This window comes from Urocampus carinirostris, chromosome 15, assembly GCF_059441175.1.
Source record: "Urocampus carinirostris isolate Australia breed hairy pipefish chromosome 15, RoL_Ucar_1.0, whole genome shotgun sequence".
NCBI classification, from domain to species: domain Eukaryota; kingdom Metazoa; phylum Chordata; class Actinopteri; order Syngnathiformes; family Syngnathidae; genus Urocampus; species Urocampus carinirostris.
In genome coordinates, this window is record NC_142363.1 from 12,495,082 (window position 1) to 12,517,873 (window position 22,792).

Sequence of the window (22,792 nt, forward strand, 5' to 3'; positions counted from 1 at the left end):
CAAAGATAGTCAACATAAAACAAAGCTCATTTATAATCTATAGAATAAAAAACGAGTAACGCTTCACGAATTAGTGCCTCCCACTAGTACACAAAACTGGTAAAAAATACATGAACTATCACACCAATGTTAATTTTTATCTTAAAAAAAAATCATAGATCGAGAAATTTGTATTTGTTTTTCACCGTAAAATCCCACTTGAATCGGCGCCATGTTCTTCCCGCATCCTACTACCACACTCTGCCGTTTATCACTAGCCCTCGCTTGTACCAGACAACACAGCGCCATCTAGTTGCCAAATATAACACATTGGGGCTTTTAGACATGGTCACATCAGCTGGAAACAATTTTTATTCACCCTGCTACCAAGATGCACACCACTGTTTTGAAGACAACAGGCGATTAAAAAAAATATCTTCCAAAAAAAAGACGCATTCACACCAGACACCATTTCAAGTAATACAAAAATATTGTGTTTTATTTTGACAGAGCAGAACAGAAGCATGACACAAATGCAATTTGTAGAAAAAATACATCGCTCTTGAGCCTTTTTTTCTTGAGCGATCCCCGACAATAACGTTGACCTAACTGACCTTCTGGTCTGTCGGGCTGTTTGAGTACGCGTAGGCTTTCCCTAAAACGATTCTGTCCCTCAGAAGCTTGAAGAAGGCATAATAGTTGCTGAAGAGGATGAGTGCCAGCGAGATGGTCTGATGCCACTTTTCCGAGCATATCAACGAGTAGAGTTGGTAAAAAATCATGGTGCCTTCCAGGATGATGAGGATGTTCAATATTCGAAGCGGCTTGTTGAAAAAGAACTGCGGGTGGAAAAGACAACACAGGTCCATTGTGAGGCAAAGCCACGACAGCTCTCATAAAAAAACACCAATGCAGAATAGGGATGAGCAGATCGATCCAGATATCGATATTACGGATACCAAGCAGGTACTTGGATATTGACTACTATTGTCCTGAGATCTATATTTCACCACTCCACCAATTTCCTCAAAGTGCCGCTTATATACAGTGAAGAAAACAAGTATTTGAACACCCTATTATGTTGCTAGAAATCATGGAGGGGTCTTAAATTTTCATCGTAGGTGCATGTCCACTGTGCGAGAGATAAACTAAAAAGAAAAATCCAGAAATCACAATGAATGATTTTTTTAACGATTTATTTGTGTGATACAGCTGCAAATTCAAATTTGAACACCTGTGTATAGTCTATAATTCTGACCCTGAAAGACCTGTTAATCAGCCGATTAGAAGTCCACCTGCACTCTATGTAATCATCCTGAATCAGATTCACCTGTTTGAGGTCGTTAGCTGCATTAAGACACCTGTCCAACCCATACAATCAGTAAGCCTTGTAACATGGCAAAGACCAAAGAGCTGTCCGAAGACACCAGAGACAAAATTGTACACCACCACAAGGCTGGAAGGTGCTACGAAGCAATTGCCAAGCAGCTTAGTGAAAAAAGGTCCACTGTTGGAGCAATCGTGAGAAAATGGAAGAAGCTAAACATGACGGTCAATCTCAATCGGAGTGGAGCCCCATGCAAGCTATCACCTAGTGGCGTCTCAATGATTCTAAGAAGGGTGAGGAATCAGCCCGGAACTACACGACAGGAGTTGGTCAATGACCTGAAAAGAGCTGGGACCACTGTTTCCAAGGTTACTGTAGATAATACACTAAGATGTCATGACTTGAAATCACGCATGGGACAAAAGGTTCCCTGCTTAAACCAGCACATGTCAAGGCCCAGCTTAAGCTTGCATATGACCATTTAGATGATACAGATGAGTCATGGGAGAAAGTTTTGTGGTCAGATTAGGCCAAAGTAGAACTTTTTGGTCATAATTCCACAAAGTGTGTTTGGAAGAAAAAGAATGAAGAGTACAATCTGAAGAACACTACCCCTACAGTAAAGCATGGGGGTGGTAGTATCATGCTTTGGGGGTGTTTTTCTGCACATGGGACAGGACGAGTGCACTGCATTCAAGAGAGGATGACTGGGGCCGTATATAGTGAGATTTTGGGGAACAACCTTCTTCCCTAAGTCAGAGCATTGGAGATGGGTCGTAGCTAGGTCTTCCAACACGACAAAGACCCGAAGCACACAACCAGGAAAACCAAAAAGTGACTCTGTAAGAAGCATATGAAGGTTCTAGCATAGCCCAGCCTGTTTCCAGACCTAAACCCAATCGAAAATCTTTGGAGGGAGCTCTGACTCAGTGTTTCTCAGGAACAGCCCAGAAACCTGACCTATCCAGAGAAGATCTGTGTGGAGGAGTGGGTCAGGATCACCCCTGAAGTGTGTGCAATCCTGCTGAAAGACTGCAGGAAACGTTTGACCTCTGTAATAGCAAACAAAGGCTACTGTACCAAATACTAACATTCATTTTCTCAGGCGTTCAAATATTTATTTGCAGCTGTATCTCACAAATAAATTGTTAAAAAATCATGCATTGTGATTTACGGATTTTTCTCTTTAGTTTATCTCTCTCACAGTGGACTTGCACCTGTGATGAAAACTTCAGACCCCTGCATGATTTATAAGTGGGAGAAACAGCAAAATAGCAGGGTATTCAAATACTTAGTCTTCACTGTATGTTGATAGCTTAGTCCTCCACTCGGCCACTTATGAAGTTTATGCCTGTTTGCATGACTGAGAGGCATCACCTCTCCTTACCTGTCCTGCTGCTGCATCTTGCTTGTCAGGCAGAAGAGAGGGCCGAAGCTAGGCACCCTTTTTAGAAGCTAAATATGACAGTGGCAAACAGGATTTTCAAAAACACGTGAAAAAGTTTACCCTACACTCAGAAAGATTATTCTTGGCCATAGTAGCTATTACGTAACACTCAATTAAATTGAACCAAATGTTATTTGATAATAATAATAAAATGGCAAGTATATACAGCTCTTGTAAAACCTAATTTAAAACATTTTAAGTAAAGTAAATCGATTTGGCTCTAGTGTCCACTTAAGGCTGTGCACATTCATGGATGAGACAGTTGACTCAACTCATGTGGAGAAACTGTACATATGGGAAATGTTAATAAAGTGTTAATAAACATTTTAGTTATTTTGGTGTAAGGGTAGCTGATTTAAATACTTTAAATGAAACCCTGTTTTGCTTTATATTATCAGTAAAGCAGAGAGTATTGCTTTGAATGTTTTATTTCAACTACTGAGAGTATTAGCATACAGAGAGCAACAAGCTGCAACCAAAAATGTAAACACATTACTGTTCCTGAACAAAAATCTGTACATTCGTTGTCACTATGGCAACAAAGGCAAATGGGCTAGTTCGTTAGTTATATTGCTGATTTTCTGGTTTGACTCTCTTGACTCTACTCTGTAACAGTTAAAATAACAAGTAAATTTTTTTTTATACTGTTAAAAGTTTTTGAATTGTAAGGTTTACACTATTTGCACTTTTTTACTATATTTTCAAAATATGCTATAGAATGTATAGTTGACATTAGTATATTTGTATTTAGGGTACATTGCTGCTTTTTTATTTGGACTCTTTTGGCTTTTGTTCAAAAATTCAAAGTGTTTATTGTCATATGCACAGTAAAGAACCACGTTTCTCTGCACAATGAAATTCTTACTTGACTGTCCAATTTGCCAGTGTAAAAAAATCTAAGAAACTATACATAAAAGAATATTGAAAAAGATAAAAATACAAGATTAATTCAAGATGAGTTAAGGCAATAAGATAAAAAACAGATGTAATATGATTTCTTATATATTTTATAGTGTTAATTAACTGTTAGCTAACTCAAGAGGGAGAGATACATTTTTCAATGATAGAGATTTCCAAGCAAAAATTAGCGGATCGATACCACTGTGTATTGACTTGGATCGGATCGATACTACCCCAAATGCAGAAAACAACAGCCGATACGCTCGAGCTACTCACATAGAAGCGATAATGGGATACATCCGATGGTACTGCAACGTTGTAGTGGCCTGTGGCTTTGTAGACATTCTTATTATGCTTGACCTGGACTCCCTGTGGCCACATGTACTCTTCCGTCCACCTGAGAGCAAACAAAACAGAAACGTTTTTCCAAAACGATTTGTCGCCTGCAGCTATTGAGCGTGAGCGCTACGTACAAATGCTGGAGGACATTGGAACAGAGGGACGGGTCCACTTTCTGCCAGCAGCCCAAATGTGCTGCAGCTTTGTGGAGCAAGTCACAGTAGCGTGGTGGCAAAAAGTGTCTCATGAGGATGACGGCCGTGCTGACCGATACCAGGATGAAGAGCTCGCAAGACCAGCGTTTGTCCACATATTGTGTGCTCTGAAAAACAAATGAAAGGGATAGGGGTGCAATGGTTTGCAGTTGTCGACAAAAATTGATAGTAGAAAAGGTCGCGAGACAGATTCTTCAAACTGAGTGAGGCATCCCTGCATGAATATAATCTCTGCTGAGAGTCGCCTATAGCGTCTGTCTCGACTGGTAACAAGCATACAGAAATGGCGTCAACATCAACTAGGCGTACCAAAACTCCTATAGCTTGGGAGCATTTTAGCCTGAAACCAGCCAATTGAAAGACCACTTGAAAAGTTTGCAAAGCAGACTTGCATATGATGGAGGTAGATCCGTGTGACGCACAAATATATGAAGAGAAAAACTCGGACAGTTGAATGAAACGGAGTCTGACTCGCCTCGGTTTTGATTACATAAAGTTCACATTTTATATGCATTTTTCGCTAAAAATGAGTGATTAAGCGTTATGCCAAACTGTGCCAAGCAAACATATTTTAAATTAAATGGATGCAGTCCGTTAACCATTAAATGTTCTCCACAAAATGCAAATAGTAGTAGTTTTATTTACTGTTCTACTGCTGCTAATGAGTATGTGCTTGGTTTACTTGACTTTAGTTCATTATCTATTTGCCTGTCCCTAAAAAATGGATGGGGGTTTATTTATGGATCTAGGTCTCTACTGAACGAGCACTGTGCCTAATTGGATTTAAATAGGGCATTTTTATTACATTTTTGTCCAACTCTCCAGTATGTTCAATAAAATATGTATTTCTCATTGTACCAATTGTTGATGTGTTTATTATCATTTGCCACACAATTCAATTTAATGCGAAATTTAAGAAAAAAATAATAATAATCTGATTATTCACCCAATTGTTTCAATCGACGGTGACTAGTCGACTATTCAAATAGTTGTTAGTTGCAGCCCACGTTGACATCACACAAAAACTTTCAATTACTTTTAATTTTGCATTACCTAAAAGGTATAAAAGTACATTTTAAAACCATGTATATGAAACATCTGTAAACATCTCACCTTGACAAACCAGACAGGTACAAAGGCCACGTAGTAAGCGCTCAGCATGGAGCTGAGCAGGACCTCCTTCATTCTCCAGTTGAAGTCCATCTTGAGGAACTCCACCTCTTTTCGGATCAAATCCGGAGAAAGGCAGCAGGCGTGCGTTGGCATGATCTGGACGCCGTAGAGCTGGCTGGTGTGCTGCTTCCAGCTTTCCTTCAAAACCGTCAGGTAGTCCCGCACCCGGCTCACCCCGCCCACTTCTTTGGAACCGATGCTGGCGATGGGAGCGAGGGGGCCTGCGCGTCGGATGTCGAAGCTCAACCGGAAGAAAGGGATATACATCCCAAATCTGTCAAAAAAGGTAGTCATTAAAATATATTTTTGAAAAACCCTTATCAAGATCAAGTTACAGACACTGCCCTACCTACGAACGATCGTAAGTTGAATTTGTTGCTTCAGTGCATTATTTTGCATGTTTAAGGTTCATACAAGTATGTTTAAGGCTTGTATAAGTAACCTGTATTGTTTTGAACTAAAAAAATACACATTTCATAAAATAATATGCTTTATGAGGATAAATAAAGTTAAGTTTAACTTACTTTTGGAAGATGGGCTTCAAAAGCTAAGCTATTTTCTCCTCCGTGGTAAAAAGTTGCAGAAAAAAAAGCGATCCAACCATTTTCTCAACAGCATCAGGCTTTTATATTCCACTTTCATTTCAAATGAAAGGGCTCGCCTCCTCTTTACACTTTACACCAACCTTATTGAATGGATGCACGAGATATTAAACAATAAAAAATGTAAATTCTTAGCGTGTTGGAGATATGTTTACACACGAATTAGGAAGTAAAAGCCGGATTTCTTCTAAGGGTTGGCTGCTGGGTGACCTCTCAAGGCACCACCACATGCCGGTAGCGGCGCAAAGAAGCACTACAGTACCCTCCTCTACTCAGAAAAAGGTGCACACAATAAAAACTACTTACAAACTAACAAACTAACTTACAGCAATCTCCAGACATTTTGACATCCTGAAAAAAATGTTCGTATCTACCGTTTTACGTAAGTCGAATGGTCGTAAGTAGGGGAGCGTCTGTAATATATCTATCTATCTATCTATCTATCTATATATCTTTTTACCTTGGTCATATCCCTCAAGAGGGGTGACCGACAGAAAGACAAACACGTATACAAAAACAAGGAAAACAAAAAAAGGAAATCTGTAATCTAGAAAAACAATAAACAGTAAAATGACAAAAAAAGTTGAAGTGGGAAAAAAATCGGAAAACAGATCTTTTTTTTATTGCAGAAGCCAATCAATGAATATCAACACAAATTGGTTTTAATATGCTTAAATACACCTCAAGATAGGTGCAAATCAATAGTTTAATAATTGACCTGCCTTCAGAGTTGGAGCACAACTGCATATAAGTGAATTTTTGAAGGAAACTGAAGGACAGGACAACAAATTACATGCGGTCTAAAATGTGTAGAGTTCAAGATAAAGGTGCAGCGAAAGAAACAGAAAATTGCAAAGGACATAAACAAAACAATGCATTCTTGTATCTCTGTACAACATACAAGCTGTCAGCTCCCATTTACAAGTGAGTATCCACTCAACTAGGCAGAGTGTCTATTTCACTGGTTGACTGCTTTGCCATTGTCAAGCTAAAGCTCAGAAAGATGAAATGAAGCGATTTAAATGTCCTCATTTACACCAATTACTTCAAAATTTGGCCGGCTACAAGGAGGCCAACACAGTTTCTATAGGAAAGTTAAGATGGCATCCTATTTTTTCACTGTTCAGTAAGAAAAATACAATTATTACGGGATTGATTGTTTTGCAGTTAAATTGACAAATGGATGAAGGATGGACATCTCACCTTGACAAAATTCAAAGGGATGCGTGGATGCATTGACAAATGGACGGATGGATGGCATGTTTTATGAATATGTTTGTTGTGGGGTGTATGCATTTTTATGTGACCAATGTAAACTCGTAGTGTATTGCTATAGTATAGTATAGTATAGTATAAATCTAATAATAATTTTGTGTCCGAAAACTGTCTGTGACAAGTAACCTTTCAACTTTAATTGCCTCAGTTATAAAAACATGACAATAATTGTGTCTCATCAGCAGAGCGGTAAAGAAATGAAACTACAAACAACTAAAATGCACTTGTGAGGAATCGAAGAAGCTCTTATTTCCAAAAGAAAACACTCTCAAGTGATAAAAGCGCGGCAACGCTCGTGATCTTAACTCACAAAGTTGCGTGGTGACAAAAACAAGACGTCAGCAATCGATTGAGTGTGCCTGCAAACACGCTCTAAAGCTTAAGGTACAAAGTTCCTTCAAAGAGACATACGTAATGTTACTCACGGGTAGCAAAGGAAGAGCAGGCTTAGCACCGAGTAGCTTCGGAACAAGTAAATGAGAGAGCGGCACAGACTCCAGCCTGTCAGCGTGAGCACAGCAAACCTCATGATCACTAAGAAGATGGAGTGAGGAAATGATAGCTTCCCACTCTGTGATGCCTGCAGGAGGGGCAAAAGATGAGGAGAACCTTCATATTTAATCACACTATGCAACAAACTAATAATATCAAAATCGGACAGCAAGTAGCGTTAATTCCGGATTACAGAGCGCACCTGAGTAAAAGACGCAAGCTCAAATTTAAGAATGAAACCCAAATTTGTCTGGGTTACAAGCCACTCTGGATTTTAAGCCAGTGTGTCTTTGCAAAAGTGAACCCGTATTCGTACGAATGCAAATTGTTTACGCCCAGTGTTTAAGGATCATGTGACCAATCAAGATGGAGACTACTGGAGCGATTATAAAAACGAGCACACGTTTGCAAATACGCTGAAAGAGAACTGGAATGACGGCCATGTCGCATAAAATGTGAAGCCACTATTTTTAGACAACAGTGCCAGGAAAATCATTCTGTGGAGAATAGCACCAGACTGCAACACAGACGCAGATTTTGTGCTGTTGTCAATGGTGGTTGCCACAGTAAGAGACAAAATTGCATTTTCTAGTCATCGTTTTTTGAGGATTCAAGGAAACTCCAGGGACCTGACAATGACTAAGATCATGCAGAAACAGGCGTTATTGATAAATAACTTCCACTGCTGTTAAATTTTGGATGTATGAATTAAAGACAGGAAATATTGACTGGTTTCTCTGATAGATGGGTATAATAAATGTTTTCAGACGTCACAACAGTATTTTGTATTTAGAGTATCATACATATTTACTACTACGCCGAAGAAAAACTTGCATATGGACAGCGTCACGTTAAATGTGAACCCAATATTTCAAGACAACAGAGCCCGGGCAACCACACTGTGGAGAATAGTACCAGATTGCAACACAGACAAGGTTTTTGTGTTGTTGTCAACAGTGGTTGCTGCGGTGACAGACAAAATTTATTTGCTTGTCATCGTCCCTTGAGGATTAAAGGAAACTACAGCGACCTGACAGATAACTTCCACTGCTGTTCAAATCATATGTACAAACTAAAGTCTGAATTCCAGGTGGTGAAAAAGTTAAAATCCCGTAAGTACAAAGTCAATGTTAAATAAAGTACAATCAAACCCCTTGTTTTGCTATAGTTATATATTATCCGAATAATATTGGAAAAAAACAACTAATTTCTCCTCTAGAAGGGCGTCACAAATGTGTTAAGACACCACCACAATGGTTTGTATTTCTAGTTTTGTTTTCCCCCGTCGCCTGCGAACATGAGGAATTCGCCAAAATAAGCAAAATTGTATGATCATTTTGGCGGCACCAATGCCGTGCCATTTTCCTCCCAAAAGTGGCCCCCGCAAACTTGAATTATTTACAATAACAGAAGTTGTGATTAACCATACAATTTTATTGGACATCTGTAAACTATTCATTCATTTTATTGGTCTAAAAGAAAAGAAAAATAAACCGCACTGTGGTTTAAGCCACAGTGTTTAAAATGTTGCGAAAAAATAGCGGCTTGTCGTCCGGAAATTACGATACATTGTTTTCAAATTGCAACAATAATTGTGTTATTGTTCCTTTTCTAATCCCACACACAAAATCAAGGACACACTCAAAACATAAAAACTGGGATTGCAGTTGAATAAAAGCAGTAAAATGTTAGTATATAATAAACAGATTATGTTGATAAAACCTTAACATAAGTAAGCATTGCCAAATTACTACTTATTTGCATTTGATAACAGAAATTGAAACACTGATGTGCATAGCTCCTGTAATTAATGAGTTTAAAGGGTCAATGTGTATTATTTGAGCACCAGATGTCGCTGTATGGCAGGGGTCTCCAACCTTTAACCTTAGAGCTATATTTTGTTACTTATAAGCACAAACGACACCCAGTTTTATATGCATTTCTGAATTCTTAATCATTATTATTATTATGACTAATAAGTTATGCTACTATGTTATTGATTAAGTTAACATTTCTTGATATGTTGATTATGTATTAATTTTTTATGACTTTGACGACATTGAGTTTACAATTTTAGAGAAAATGGCAGGTTTGCCGGTCAAAGCGCTTGAGAGGGCAATGGTAGCAAAGCTGCCTAAATAGCCAGACCGAAAGCTAAATGGCTAGCTAAAAAGGAGGACAATATTTAGCTAGATAACTAGCAAAAAAAAAAAGAAAATGTTAGCTAGACAACAAGCAAAAAAACATCAAAAAGCTAGGTAAATAGCTTGCCAAATAGCTAAAATTGAGGAAAATAGCTCGCTACAAAGCTAACAAAGTAGCCAGATAGCTAGCTTTTAAAAAGCGAAGATTTTTTTCTCATTTGCTTTATAAAACCCATAAACAAGAATTTAGTTTGTTGTATTTCCTGCAAAATAAGTCAATACTTACAACCAATCAAAAAGTTTAATGGCCTCCCAGCTTTCTATAGACATCATTTTTGGTTTTTTCTGTGTATTTGTTTTTGTGCAAAAACCTCAACTACCACTACACTTCCGCCTAAATTCAAATAAATAAATTCAAATAAAATTTCTAACACAGGGTGAACCAATTACAGTAGAGATTTACAGTAGACCCCAGGATACAGCGTCCCCTGCCTTATGCTGTTTTCTCTTTACAGCATTTTCCTTTTTCGTGTAATCCCCAGCCATCTAGCTTTCGGTCTGGCTATTTAGATGGCTTTCACTCCTTTAGCTAGCTATTTAGATCCCATTTAGTTTTTTACCTGAGTATGAACTTTACATGACAATATTATTATCGTTGATATAATAACATTTGTCATTTAGATTCTATTTAAACCAAGTTACATATTTACTCTTTCCGTATTTTGCTGAAAATATTTCCGTTCCCACAAAAATATTTTACATAGTTGATAATATATTTACTAGAATTTTTGGCGTTGTTGTATTCTGTCCAGCCCATTGAGACTTTTTGTGATAAAGGGCTATAGAAATAAATATGACTTGACTTTGTCATGTGGGTTCAACCCATCTCTTCTAAAACTCCTAAATCAAATCTAAAAGAATAGTCTTGAATGTCATTGTTTGCAACAAGATTAGACATGACAGATAAAATCAGATGAAAGAATGTCGTGATAAATAGGAAAATATATATTTACATAGTAAAGGTTGGAGACTCGCCTAAACTGCAAGTGCAATATTCAACCCAATTTAAATTGAATGCTCTTTGTGACTATTCAGACTACAAATGATCCAGATTTCGGATCAATGTATGAACCAGCTAGAGATGTGTCTTATATTTTTTGCTTCTCCCGAAAGTTTGAGTGAACTGCAAACTTGAAAAAAACAAAACCCTTACCTCTTTGACAATTGCTGCGATTAACCTCCGAGCCAGAATGATGATTATAAATACGAGCATGTTATAATCTATCAGGTGGAAGTTCTGTAAAACAACAGGAACATTTAATGATAACAGTGCCACTTGGACATGTATATTTAAATAATCATCCTTAGTGTTTCCAATACATAGAAAGATTCTGGCGGACCTCCAAGGTTTAATTGATCTATCATAGTCCAATCAACTTTTATTATCAAAAAATATAGCAATATTTTTTAAATATATATAAATGTTAAGTTATTTAAAATAACCTCGAGATTTCTTATTGCAAAAATTAAAACACCATGGTTATGTATCTGTACCACGTATGTCTGTAAGCCAGAAGAAATCTCGGTCAGTCTGTCTCTCCCCGACACATGCAAAGATAACATTTGGTTGTTGCAGTGTTTGTTCCACCCCGCCTGCACTGTGATTAGACGGCCGAGTAAAATGTGACATTGACTCAGAGCAAGAAAAAGCTTTGGTGGACACGGGCCCCAAATGTAGTTCCTAGGTTGTGCATTACAATAACCCCGGTCATAGCAGCAATCCAAAAAGCAGCGGTACTGATAATGTAATTTACCAAATTAAAAAGGATTACGGGCTCCAGCCCCCCCGCGACCCTAATGAGGATAAGCGGTACGGATAATGAGATGAGATGAGATGAGACATTTAATTACATTTAAAACTCATAAAGGTGATTTGGTCGGTTTACTCGCCAATACCAAACCTTTATATAGTACACCAGTGGCATTGAAACAACACAAGTTATCATTTGACTAAGTAGTTGACAAGCAGATTTTTCTTAACATTAAACACTAGATTTGTTTATTATGTGACTTGCTTGCTGTCTCGTTGCCTTTCACAACTAATGTATATATAATTTAATAGTTAACAAGGGCAAACATTCATCAAAGATCGAGCTTCTTAATTTTGCTATAGAAATCCACCAGATTAATGCGTTTTAATTTAAAATGTACCCAATTATCTTCCGGTGGAGGATCCCCCCGGAAACCGCAAGACAGTACACCCACTAGGGTCTCACAAAATTTTATGGGAAACACTGATACTGGTTGTAGGATGTTAAGTTAAGTCCTCACCAGTGAAGTGTGTGAGGGAGGATGTGATGGCGGGTACCACCATACCGTCTTGTAAATGTTGACATAGTGGACAAAAAGGGCGATGAGGTGACAGAAGAAAAGGTGCAGCTCAAAAAGCACGTTGTGATCCACGGGCAACTCCGGGATCTTGCTGTGCTTCAAGGGCACCACCGTCTGTGCAGCAAGGGGAGGGCTGGACATGCATGCTCCTGTCCCGCTCCTGCAGAAACATGGAAGTAAGGATGCGTGAGACCTCAAATTCCTTTTTTGTAGGTTAAATATTCCCACTAACCTCGTGCGAGACCGCACCCCAGTGACTGGGGAGCTGGTGGAGTGGTTGCCATTGCTTACTGAGCCCGGTTCACTGCCAAGTGGAGGTCTACAGTAAGAGGTGCGGTTTGCCCCTCGCCTCCCTCCTGCCATTACACACACCCACAGCTCACTCCGAAGGGGATTCTCTCCTCGCTATAAGACCTGTTGAAATAATGATCAAGTCTAGTAACGTAGTTGTATAACCTTTAAATGGATCCAACATTTTTAGACATATTAGGAATAGTTTATGGCTTTTGGATACAACATATATTCATACTTTTCATCAATATGTTCCAATTATTTTTGGAAATAATGTATTTTAAAGACAGCATGTCCTGTCTGTCATCCTGAAATGAAACATGATCAGAGGAACACCAACACTTTAGCAAGCCAGTCGCCATATTGTTTTACGTGTTAATTAGCCCAAGACTGTTTTAAGTGAGGTTATTGTGGAGAATGCCTAGACGCAGTAATGGTACAACCGAGGCGAGGGGCGAGCGGACAAAAATTAGCTAACTCAAAAAAATAACACACGGAGAGCTGTCAACAGGGGTCTAACTGGGACAATCAACAAAGTCTGCCTCCGCGCAAAAACGAAAGGTTGGATAAGACAAAAAAAACAGGCAACAAATGCAAAGCCAGCCAGGAATTAACAAACCAAGGTAAACGCTAGCCCATCAAAACACACGCGATGAACAGCAAGGCTAAGCGGGAATCCACAACAAAAAGCACTAACAGCGCCAACAACAAAAACAAAGCCAGCCGAGAATAAACAAACAAGGAACAGGCAAACCGGGCATTAATATCTGGCTAGCCAATCAAAAAACACACGGTGAGCAGCTAACCTAGAATCAACAATGAAAAGTGGCAACGGCTAAAGCAATACCCGAGAATCTGGCCAGGAATAAACCAAGAGACATAGCCAAACCAGTGCTAACCTCAGGTTTGCCGGCCAAACATCACATGCTGGCAGCCAACGAGCGCCAACGGGAGCGAACCAAACAGGAAAGCCCTTGGCAGCCCCGACGGAGATCTAGCCGGGCACAATTATACAAAGTGCGACACACACACACGCACACACACACACACACACAGCGAAACACAAACAACAAAACACAATCGCCTATATCCGAGTAGAAATGAACGCTATGCAATCACGGTTCACTACAATTGCTGTCTGCTTTGGAGCTCCCCTTATATGTACTGTCAGTGGGATTCACCATTCCAAAAGTGGCTTGATCCTTCTATGACATCACAGCTTACGGCAAACAAGCCAGATGCGTCAACCTAAAGAATTAATTTCTCGACTCTTCCGACGCATAGAACATTTTGCAACATATTAACATAATTGTGGGCAGGTAAACCACACGTTTTGTGCTTTATTGGGAAAATAGAAATTTATTTTGAGAATACCTTTAATAACAACTAAAAGGTTTTGTCGACATTGATTGAGACAGCAGCTATGGGTCTTAACTGCAATCTCACCCACAGTGATGATATTTATCTCCTCTAACTTGACGACTCACCCGTGTCACTGAAAAGACAAGGCGAGTGCTTTTGGGAAGAGGTGCACTCCCTTTTATTTTACAATATCACAATGATCCATTCCCGGTGAGCCATTTTCAGAATCGGTCCGCAGGCTATCTACTTTGGGGACCCCTAAGACATATCTCGGGGAATAGTACTACCAATTAGAATGCTTTTGTTTTCGTGAAAACAGCTGCCTGCAATATATCTCATCTCATCTCATTAGCCGTACCGCTTATCCTCATTAGGGTCGCGGGGGGGCTGGAGCCCATCCCAGACATCTCCGGGCAGTGGGCAGGGGACACCCTGAACTGGTTGCCAGCCAATCGCAGGGCACACAGGACAGACAACTCATTCGCTCATTCACACCTATGGACAATTTGGACCGGCCAATTCACCTGAAATGCATGTTTTTGGAACGTGGGAGGAAACCGGAGTGCCCGGAGGAAACCCACGCAAGCACGGGGAGAACAGACAAACTCCACACAGGAAGTCTGGAGCTGGATTTGAACCCACGACAGGTTCCCATGACATGAACTGTGCCGCACAAGCGCTAACCACTGCGCCGCCGTGCTGCCCCCCTGCAATATATTTACTTGCGATTTTAAAAATCATAAGTTGTCATATATATATATATATATATATATATATATATATATAAAGAACAATATCTCTGTATTGTTTGTTATTGCAACATCTGTTGCAGCCTTCTCATCCTGGAAGGGGGATTACCTCATGTGCGGTCCCTTCTCAAGGTTTATTCATATTCCTCAAGATGGGGGTTTTAGAGTTCTTCTTTGCCCTCATATAGGTTTTAGATCAGGGGATAGTGTAATATCAGTCTGTAGCTTGCTATAATATGTGGTCTGTGCAGCCCTTTGAGACTCCTTTTGATTAAGAGCTATACAAGTAAGCATGACTTGACTTGAAAAAAAGTCTCAAAGGGCAAGACAGATAACCACTACCAAATCCCCTGATCTGAAACCGGCATGATGGCTAGGAAACATTAGAAACAAAAAACATATTTTATGATTAGAGGTGGGTCTGATGCTCCATCAAATGGAAGGAATGCCCAACTTTACACTCAAGCGTATGATTTTCACAGCGCCCCTCATCTTATTTTAGATTTTGAATTCAAAACTGGCTGGCATTTGTGTGCTTATCTTCTAAAAGGCTGGTAAGTGAACCTGATACAAAATAGTGTAACAACATGTTTGTTTTATATCTTACGGGGTGGGTCCATGGCTCAACACGAAAGTCCATAATTGATACGTAATTATCGCACTAATACACATTTCATAGTGCTCTGTTTAGATGACATGCACCTGTCCTCTTGGGCGTAACTCTTAGGAGGCATTGACACTTCATAAGAAAATGTCATACAAATGAATGCCAGCAGCAGTTAATAATAGGGAAATATGAAATGCAATGGCAAAGCAAAGCGACCAGAGAGAAGTGTAGGAGTCTTTAATAGGCAGACTTGTTGAGAAACATGGCAACAATTTCAAACATTTACAAGCACTTCAAATTCAAGTAATTTCCAATTATGTCATACAAACTAATGGCTGCTGCAGTTAATAATCGGAAAAAAAGAAATGCAATAGTAAAGCAAAGCCATCAGAGATCGGTGTAGGTGTCTTTTCTAAGCAGACTTGTTGAGGAACAGGGCAAAAAATTCAAGCATTAACAAGCACTTCAAATTCAAGTACTCTGCAATTATTGAAAACACAACATCCAAATTCAAGACTTTTAAGGATTTCAAGCACATGTGCAAACCCTGTCTTTCGGTTTTCCATTCTCATGTGCCAATGATCCTGCCAAAGAGGAAATGCCAACCATATCAACGCAGCTGATGCTCCAATGTCGCACAGCCATTTATTTATTTTTTAATCAAAGCCATTTATCCTAATAAACTTTTATCATTCTTCTTTTCAAAGTCTTTATTACATGTTTGACTCTGGAATGTCATGTCTAATCTCCTTGCATTCAATGATTCACAACATTTATATAAGTGTCAAGACAAATCATGTTTATTTGTATGGCTCTTTATCACAAACAGTCTCAAAGGGCTGCACAGAATACCATTAAACCATCTCCTGATCTAAAACCCACATGAGGACGAAGAAAAATAACCCCAAATGCCTGTTTGTTAAAAAATAAAAAATACTTAGGCCAATAATTGTTTTACTGTATTCTGAATGTTCTAGTGAAATAAACGAAACCCTGCGAGTCAAATGAAAGTGCTGCAATGGGGAGATGCGAGGTTGTGACCCTGATCGCCAAGCACTGCAAACTTTTGACGTAAGGATAATTTACAAAATACGGTTTCAAGAATGCCAGGCTGAATAGTCAGCCGTCACACACTTTTATCTAACCAAATTTGGCACACTTTCTGTGCAGCCCTTAGGATATTTCTTGGGATTAAGTGAGGCATTAGCTCAGGAGGTGGAGCGGTCGTCTTGGGATCAAACGATCGCAGGTTTGATTCCCGGCTCTTCCGTGTTATAGGACGAAGTGTCCTTGGGCAAGACACTGAATCCCTAATGCCCCCAATAAGCAGGTCGGCGCCTTGCATGGCCACTTTTGGGATGTGAATGTGTGTGTGAGTAAGTGTGAAGGACATTTTAAGCGCTTTGGGAGGTCTTCATTGACTTGAAAAACGCTATATAAATGCGGACCATTTACCATTTATACAAATAAATATGACATGACTTGACAATAAAGACAATTTTATTCTATTATATTCATTCTGGTATTATTTAAAGTTGTTTTGGTTTTACCCGACATTGGATTATTGTTCAGGATTATATAACTGCACAATCATTTCCTTACATTTGATTTGAGTCACGTCTAGTAATGAAGGTGTAATGTTGGGTTCCTCAAGTCAGACCAGTTGCAAATCAGTCAAAAGGTGTGGTCCAAACAAGCACGAATAGTAAAAGACACATTTATTACCCTACTGTAGTAACGACGTATGTAGTCATCAGGATTGCAATTCTGATAAGCACATATCACAAACTTATACATATTTCGCACTTGCTCCACAATCATCATTACAATCTCTTATAAACTAACGTCGCTAACACGACGTCCGTCCCCAGAAAAATCGTTTTAAAGTCGAGCATATAGTATATATTCGTCAAAACCACGCGGCAGAAGATGAAATAAGGTGGGGGGATCTCTGATGAACAAGGGAGGGTCTTTCCTCCAAGAGCATGCTCGATCAAATACAAAGATCCAAGGCCTGCTAAGAGTCCATGGATTTAGCTAGCTAGCACTCTGCTATGGTATCGATAAACAAGTCAAAGAAAGCCTACCAGCAAATATGAGTCAGATATTGCTCCGCGGCATTAATTTCCACTTAATTGGGGGAAACTGCTGCGAGACTAGCGTGTTTTTCATGAAAATGCGCAAACGCATTCATTGTTGTGGTACGAGTAGCCGCTGGTCCATAGGAGCGCGGACGTGAGTAAGCGAAGGGGCGGGGACTTATTTAAAGGGACAGTTCGTCAATAATTTACATAGGTGTAGGTACAGGGTTGTACATACCTGTCAACCTCCACGGCTCCATGCCCTTACAAACTGTCGTATTTTATAAATAATCTTACACCATATTTTTTTCAAATGTGTTTATTTGTGTAGTTTAGAAGAGAATATACCTTTATTGTCATTGTTACAAAATGGGTTAAACATATTGTGACAACGAAATTGGACGTGGCACTCTAGTTTCACATTTTACAGTGAGGATAAAAGAAAACAAAAAAGATACAGGAACAAGGAAGATAAAGGTTATAATTTACATAGTATTTCTACAAGAGAGTGTGGGCATGCAGGGTGTGACATACAGTTTTGGGATCGTATTAGTGCAATATGTGGTAGTGCAAAATAGGCAACATTGTGCAAAGTGAGCATAGCCATGAATACAATTTTAATCTGTATGAGGTAGTGTGTTTGCAAGAGTTTCAGTTTTTTGTGCGGTGTGTGTTAAGGGGGCTGATGGCTCTGGGGAAGTTTGTTTTTGTTTTGTGTGACGTGTAGTGTATGCTATTGTTTTAATAAGCTTATAATATAGCAGGGGTGGCGAACAAGTTTGACACAAAGAGCTGAGATTTTTGACTGTGAGAGTCAAAGAGCCACACCACCTTTTTGCAGGGGAGTCGAAAATAGGCACTACAGCGGCAGACGCATGCGCACAGTAGCATTAAACGCTCACTTCGTTTGTAACGAGAAAAACGATACTGAGATATAGGCTACAGCGGTGAACTCGTTTGACTTGATTAGTTTGCCGTTTCGGCATAGTTGGTGAATACCGGATGGTACCCATGATTGACAAATTTGCATTCATCCAGAAAGATTTTCTTGTACGTCGTACACGTCTTAAAATGCATAATAAACGTACTTTGTACGGCAAAAACGTACAGGTTGACAGGTATCGTTGTAAACCGGAAGGGGTTTACAGTAGCAACCTTGTGCAATGTTTTCAAGTTCTACTGGCACTCGTGTAGATTATTTTTCACTCGTATTTATTTTATTAATTGTTCCGCCCGGGCAGCACGGCAGCGCAGTGGTTAGCGCTTGTGCGGCACAGTTCATGTCATGGGAACCTGTCGTGGGTTCAAATCCAGCTCCAGACTTCCTGTGCGGAGTTTGTATGTTCTCCCCGTGCTTGCGTGGGTTTCCTCCGGGCACTCCGGTTTCCTCCCACGTTCCAAAAACATGCATTTCAGGTGAATTGGCCGGTCCAAATTGTCCCTAGGTGTGAATGAGCGAATGCAATGTCTGTCTCTGTGTGCCCTGCGATTGGCTGGCAACCAGTTCAGGGTGTCCCCTGCCCACTGCCCGGAGATGGCTGGGATGGGCTCCAGCCCCCCCGCGACCCTAATGAGGATAAGCGGTACGGCTGATGAGATGAGATGAGATGAGAATTGTTCCGCCCAAAGTGTATTTTTCCTCCACTCCTACCTCCCTTGTTGGTATACAGCGAGGGTACCATCAATCTACTTCCTTTTTTTATCAAATGATAAATTTAAGATATTTTATTTTTACTTTTGGTTATGAACATGTGTTGAATTGGGCCCTTCAAATCTTTGCCTCTGGTCATTTCATTATACTTATATAACGACAATAAAGTCAAGTCATGTTTATTTGTATAGCCCTTAATCACAAGGAGTCCCAAAGGGCTGCACAGACCACAGATTATTGCAAATAACAGACTATTATAGCACCATCCCCTTATCTAAAACCTACATGAGGGCAAGGAAAAACTCAAAAACATGGCCCGGATCTAGAGCCCGATCCAATTTTTCTCATAATGGATACATATACATTCAGACGTTTACATGTTAGATTTATTTTTCACATTTGTTTTTAATTAGATAAGGCTCATCAAATTGGTTTTGAAACACTCACAATTAAAGCAAAATAATATATAATGTCCCTGTTTTAAGCACTTAATTTGATATTTAGTTGTGTTATTACTGTACAGACACTGCCCGACCTACAAACGAGTTAGGTTCCAGACGATCATTCATAGTTTGAATTAGTTTGTAAGTTGCTTTAGTACTATATTTTGTATTATTTATGGTTTATATAAGTATGTTTAAAGCTTGTGTAAGTAAGCTGTGTTGTTTTGTACTTAAACAAATAAACATTTCATAAAATAATATGCTCTAGAAAGATAAATAAAGAGAGGTTTAACTTACTTTTGGGAGATGCGCTTCGAGAGGTCCTCCTCTGTGGTAAAAAGTGGCCGAATAAAAGCGTTCCGACCATTTTCTCAACCGCATCAAGCTTTCTTATTACACTTTAATTTCAAAATAAACGGATCGCCTCTTCTTTCCACTTGATACCAACCATATTGAATGGACAAGATATTAAACGATAAAAACGTCAAAGTTGTTAGTGCGCTAGCAATACAGAACACGTTGTTATGATTACACAGGAACCAAGAAGTGGAAGCCGGATTTCTTCTTCTGGTTGGATGCTGGGTGACCTCTCACAGCACCTCGCGGCGGAAAGAAGCACGGCAGTGCTGTCCTCTACTCGGAAAAAGGTGGACACAATACAAAATCTAATTTACAGCAATGTCCGGATATTTTTCGACATCCCCAAAAAAATGTTCGTATCTACTGTTTTGCGTAAGTAGTATTGTCGTAGGCTACAATTATACTTTTACATAACATTTGTGCTATTGTATTTGAATGGAAGGCTGAAATGTAAAAGAAATCTATTTCTAATATTTTTCATACTTTAGAGCAGGGGTTCAAACTGATTGTAGCTCGGGGGCAATACGGTCGGACTAGTGAATTAATGGCATAAAAAGTGTGCTTGAGCGGTGGGCTGAGGTTTTTTTCAGGGGCTTACAATTGAATTCTGATTCAGTGATTTAAGATTTGGACATATTTAAAACTGCAGGTTGTTTTCTCATTTTTCTCTTGTGTTTCTCTCAGCATTGTCTAACGGGCCATATAAATGAGGTGGCAGGGTAAATTTGGCCCACAGGTCATGGGTTTAACACACATGCAATGTTAAGAGCACATGTCAAAGTCGTGAGAGTTTCTAAGGCCCCTAAGATAATCTTGAGTCATCGTGTCATGCACCAGAGGCGTGTTCAGGAGAGTGATCAGACATGTAGTCTCTTGATAATCGCTTGCCGCGCACTGCTGAACGTTTTGTAATCGCTCACTGTGATTGCCTTACTGATCCAAAATGGCCGACGACAGTACAATGGATTTCGTTCTACAGCTTGCTTTGAGCGAGTTGGCTGATATGAGCGACAGTTCGCATATTGACACAGTTAAGGTTATCCTAAACGCAGTGGAAGGGTCATACCTGTCTTGCATTGTTCACAAACATTACCAGGCAATGTAAGACGATATATTACATCGCCAACAGCACTCGTCAGGGAGAGATCCTCCATCTTCTGCACTGTCGACGCCATGTTGGAAATCAAAGTAAGCGGTCTTTCTCCCGTGATTACTCGGGCACGCGAGCGCTCAATAATCACTGGCCGTTCAGAAGCTAGCGATAGCTCGCGATAGCAATCACTCACTCTCCTGAACACGCCTCAGGAATCACTCAGAGGTTTCTTAACAGCCACTTGGTGTCCTTAAATTGAAAGTTAAATGTCCAACTGAGTTTAAAGAGCCCTTATGACATATGTTTCATTGTGCCTTGCTGCTTTTATCTTACTTTTATCAGGTCTGTTTAGGGCGGAACAAACCGCCAAAGAGATGAAAAAAGAAGAGTTTATTTGAGTGCGTCTAAGAAATGCCATGTACCTTGTGCGCAAATCACGCGTTACTCTGCTGCCATCTCCTGGCACAAAGTCGTGATTGCAGCCTTACTTTTTCAAATACCATAAAGGACAAGACGGGCTTAAATATGATGAAAAACGCATTAAAAAAGTACATTAAAAAATGTGGACAAGGCAGCGCAAAAAATACAGTAACCCACTGCCTTATAATGGTTTAGTCCATTTGATTCATAGCACTGCTCCTCTTTGTCTCGTCCAGTGTCACTTGTGGCGTGGCAGGGGAGTCTGTGGAGGCTCTGGTGTGTTACGTGACACTGGTTATGGTAAACAACTATTTTATCATGACTTCTCATCAGCGTTTTTTTTCCCTGTAAAAACACCATGTTCAGGTTAGTCTATTACCTACAGCAACTATAGCAAAATACGCAAAACCTCCTCCTAATAGTGAAACTCCTTGACAGTGTTGATGATCCTAAATCACTCATGCTTCATCCATTGCAACCTGGTCATCCTTTTTATTTGATTTTTTTTATTTTTACTATAATTTATTTCATATTTTATTTTTATTGTTTGTTAATGGGCAGCACGGCAGCACATTGGGTAGCACGTGTGCAGCATAGTTCTGAGGTCATGAGATCAAACCTTCCTGTGTGGAATTTGCATGTTCTTCCCATGCTTGATTGAGTTTCCTCCGGGCACTCCGGTTTCCTCCCTCATTCCAAAAAAACATGCATGTCAGTTTAATTGGCCGGTCCAAATGAGCGAGTAAGTTGTCTGTCTCTGTGTGCCCTGTGACTCTGGGAACCAGTTCAGGGTGTCTCGTGCCCACTGCCCGAGGATAGCTGGGGTGGGCTCCAGCACCCCCATGACCCTACTGAGGATAAGCAGTGCAAATAATGGATAGATGATTTTATTGCAACATCCATTGCAAACTGGTCATCCAGGAAGGGGGATTATCTCATGTGCGATCCCTTTTCAAGGTTTCCTTATTTTCCTCATTCTGAGGTTTTTGAGTTTTTCCTTGCCCTCATGTAGGTTTTAGATCAGGGGATGGGTTAATAATAGTATAGTTTGCAATAATCTGGTCTGAGCAGCCCTTTGAGACTCCTTGTGAATGAGGACTATACAAATAAACATGACTTGATTTGAGCAAAATGCATGTTACTTTAACCAGCATCCCCAAAGCTTGTAAATTGAACCTATAATCGCCTATGGTTAGGTAAATGACAGAAAACTGAAATTATTTTCCTTTGAAGTACATCTTGCTAAAAGAGAAAATATACACCAATGGTTCCTGAATAATAGACTTCTTTTACAGTAATCCCTAGCCATAGTGACGTTTACTTTTGTATTTTGGTCCGCTAAACAGCCTCTGAGAATGTATTGGTCATGTTTACTGCATACAGTAGTTTCATTGAAAAAAAAAAAAAAGGCTTGGGCCTGTAAAAACTTTTCTTTAAAATACTGTAGTGTA

At 39.7% G+C, this 22,792-nt stretch overlaps 1 protein-coding gene across 1 annotated transcript; it reads right to left on the reverse strand.

Moving 5' to 3' along the window:
- Positions 1 to 447: 447 nt before the first annotated feature.
- Positions 448 to 17,536, reverse strand: tmem39b (transmembrane protein 39B). Its single transcript, XM_088354945.1, has 9 exons — positions 17,381 to 17,536; positions 12,517 to 12,698; positions 12,225 to 12,444; positions 11,107 to 11,190; positions 7,683 to 7,837; positions 5,321 to 5,654; positions 4,127 to 4,314; positions 3,930 to 4,050; positions 448 to 818 (listed from the first exon to the last, which is right to left on the reverse strand). The coding sequence occupies exons 2-9, from the start codon at positions 12,645 to 12,647 to the stop codon at positions 585 to 587; spliced, it is 1,467 nt and encodes a 488-aa protein (XP_088211071.1). The 5' UTR covers positions 12,648 to 12,698; positions 17,381 to 17,536; the 3' UTR covers positions 448 to 584.
- Positions 17,537 to 22,792: the final 5,256 nt, after the last annotated feature.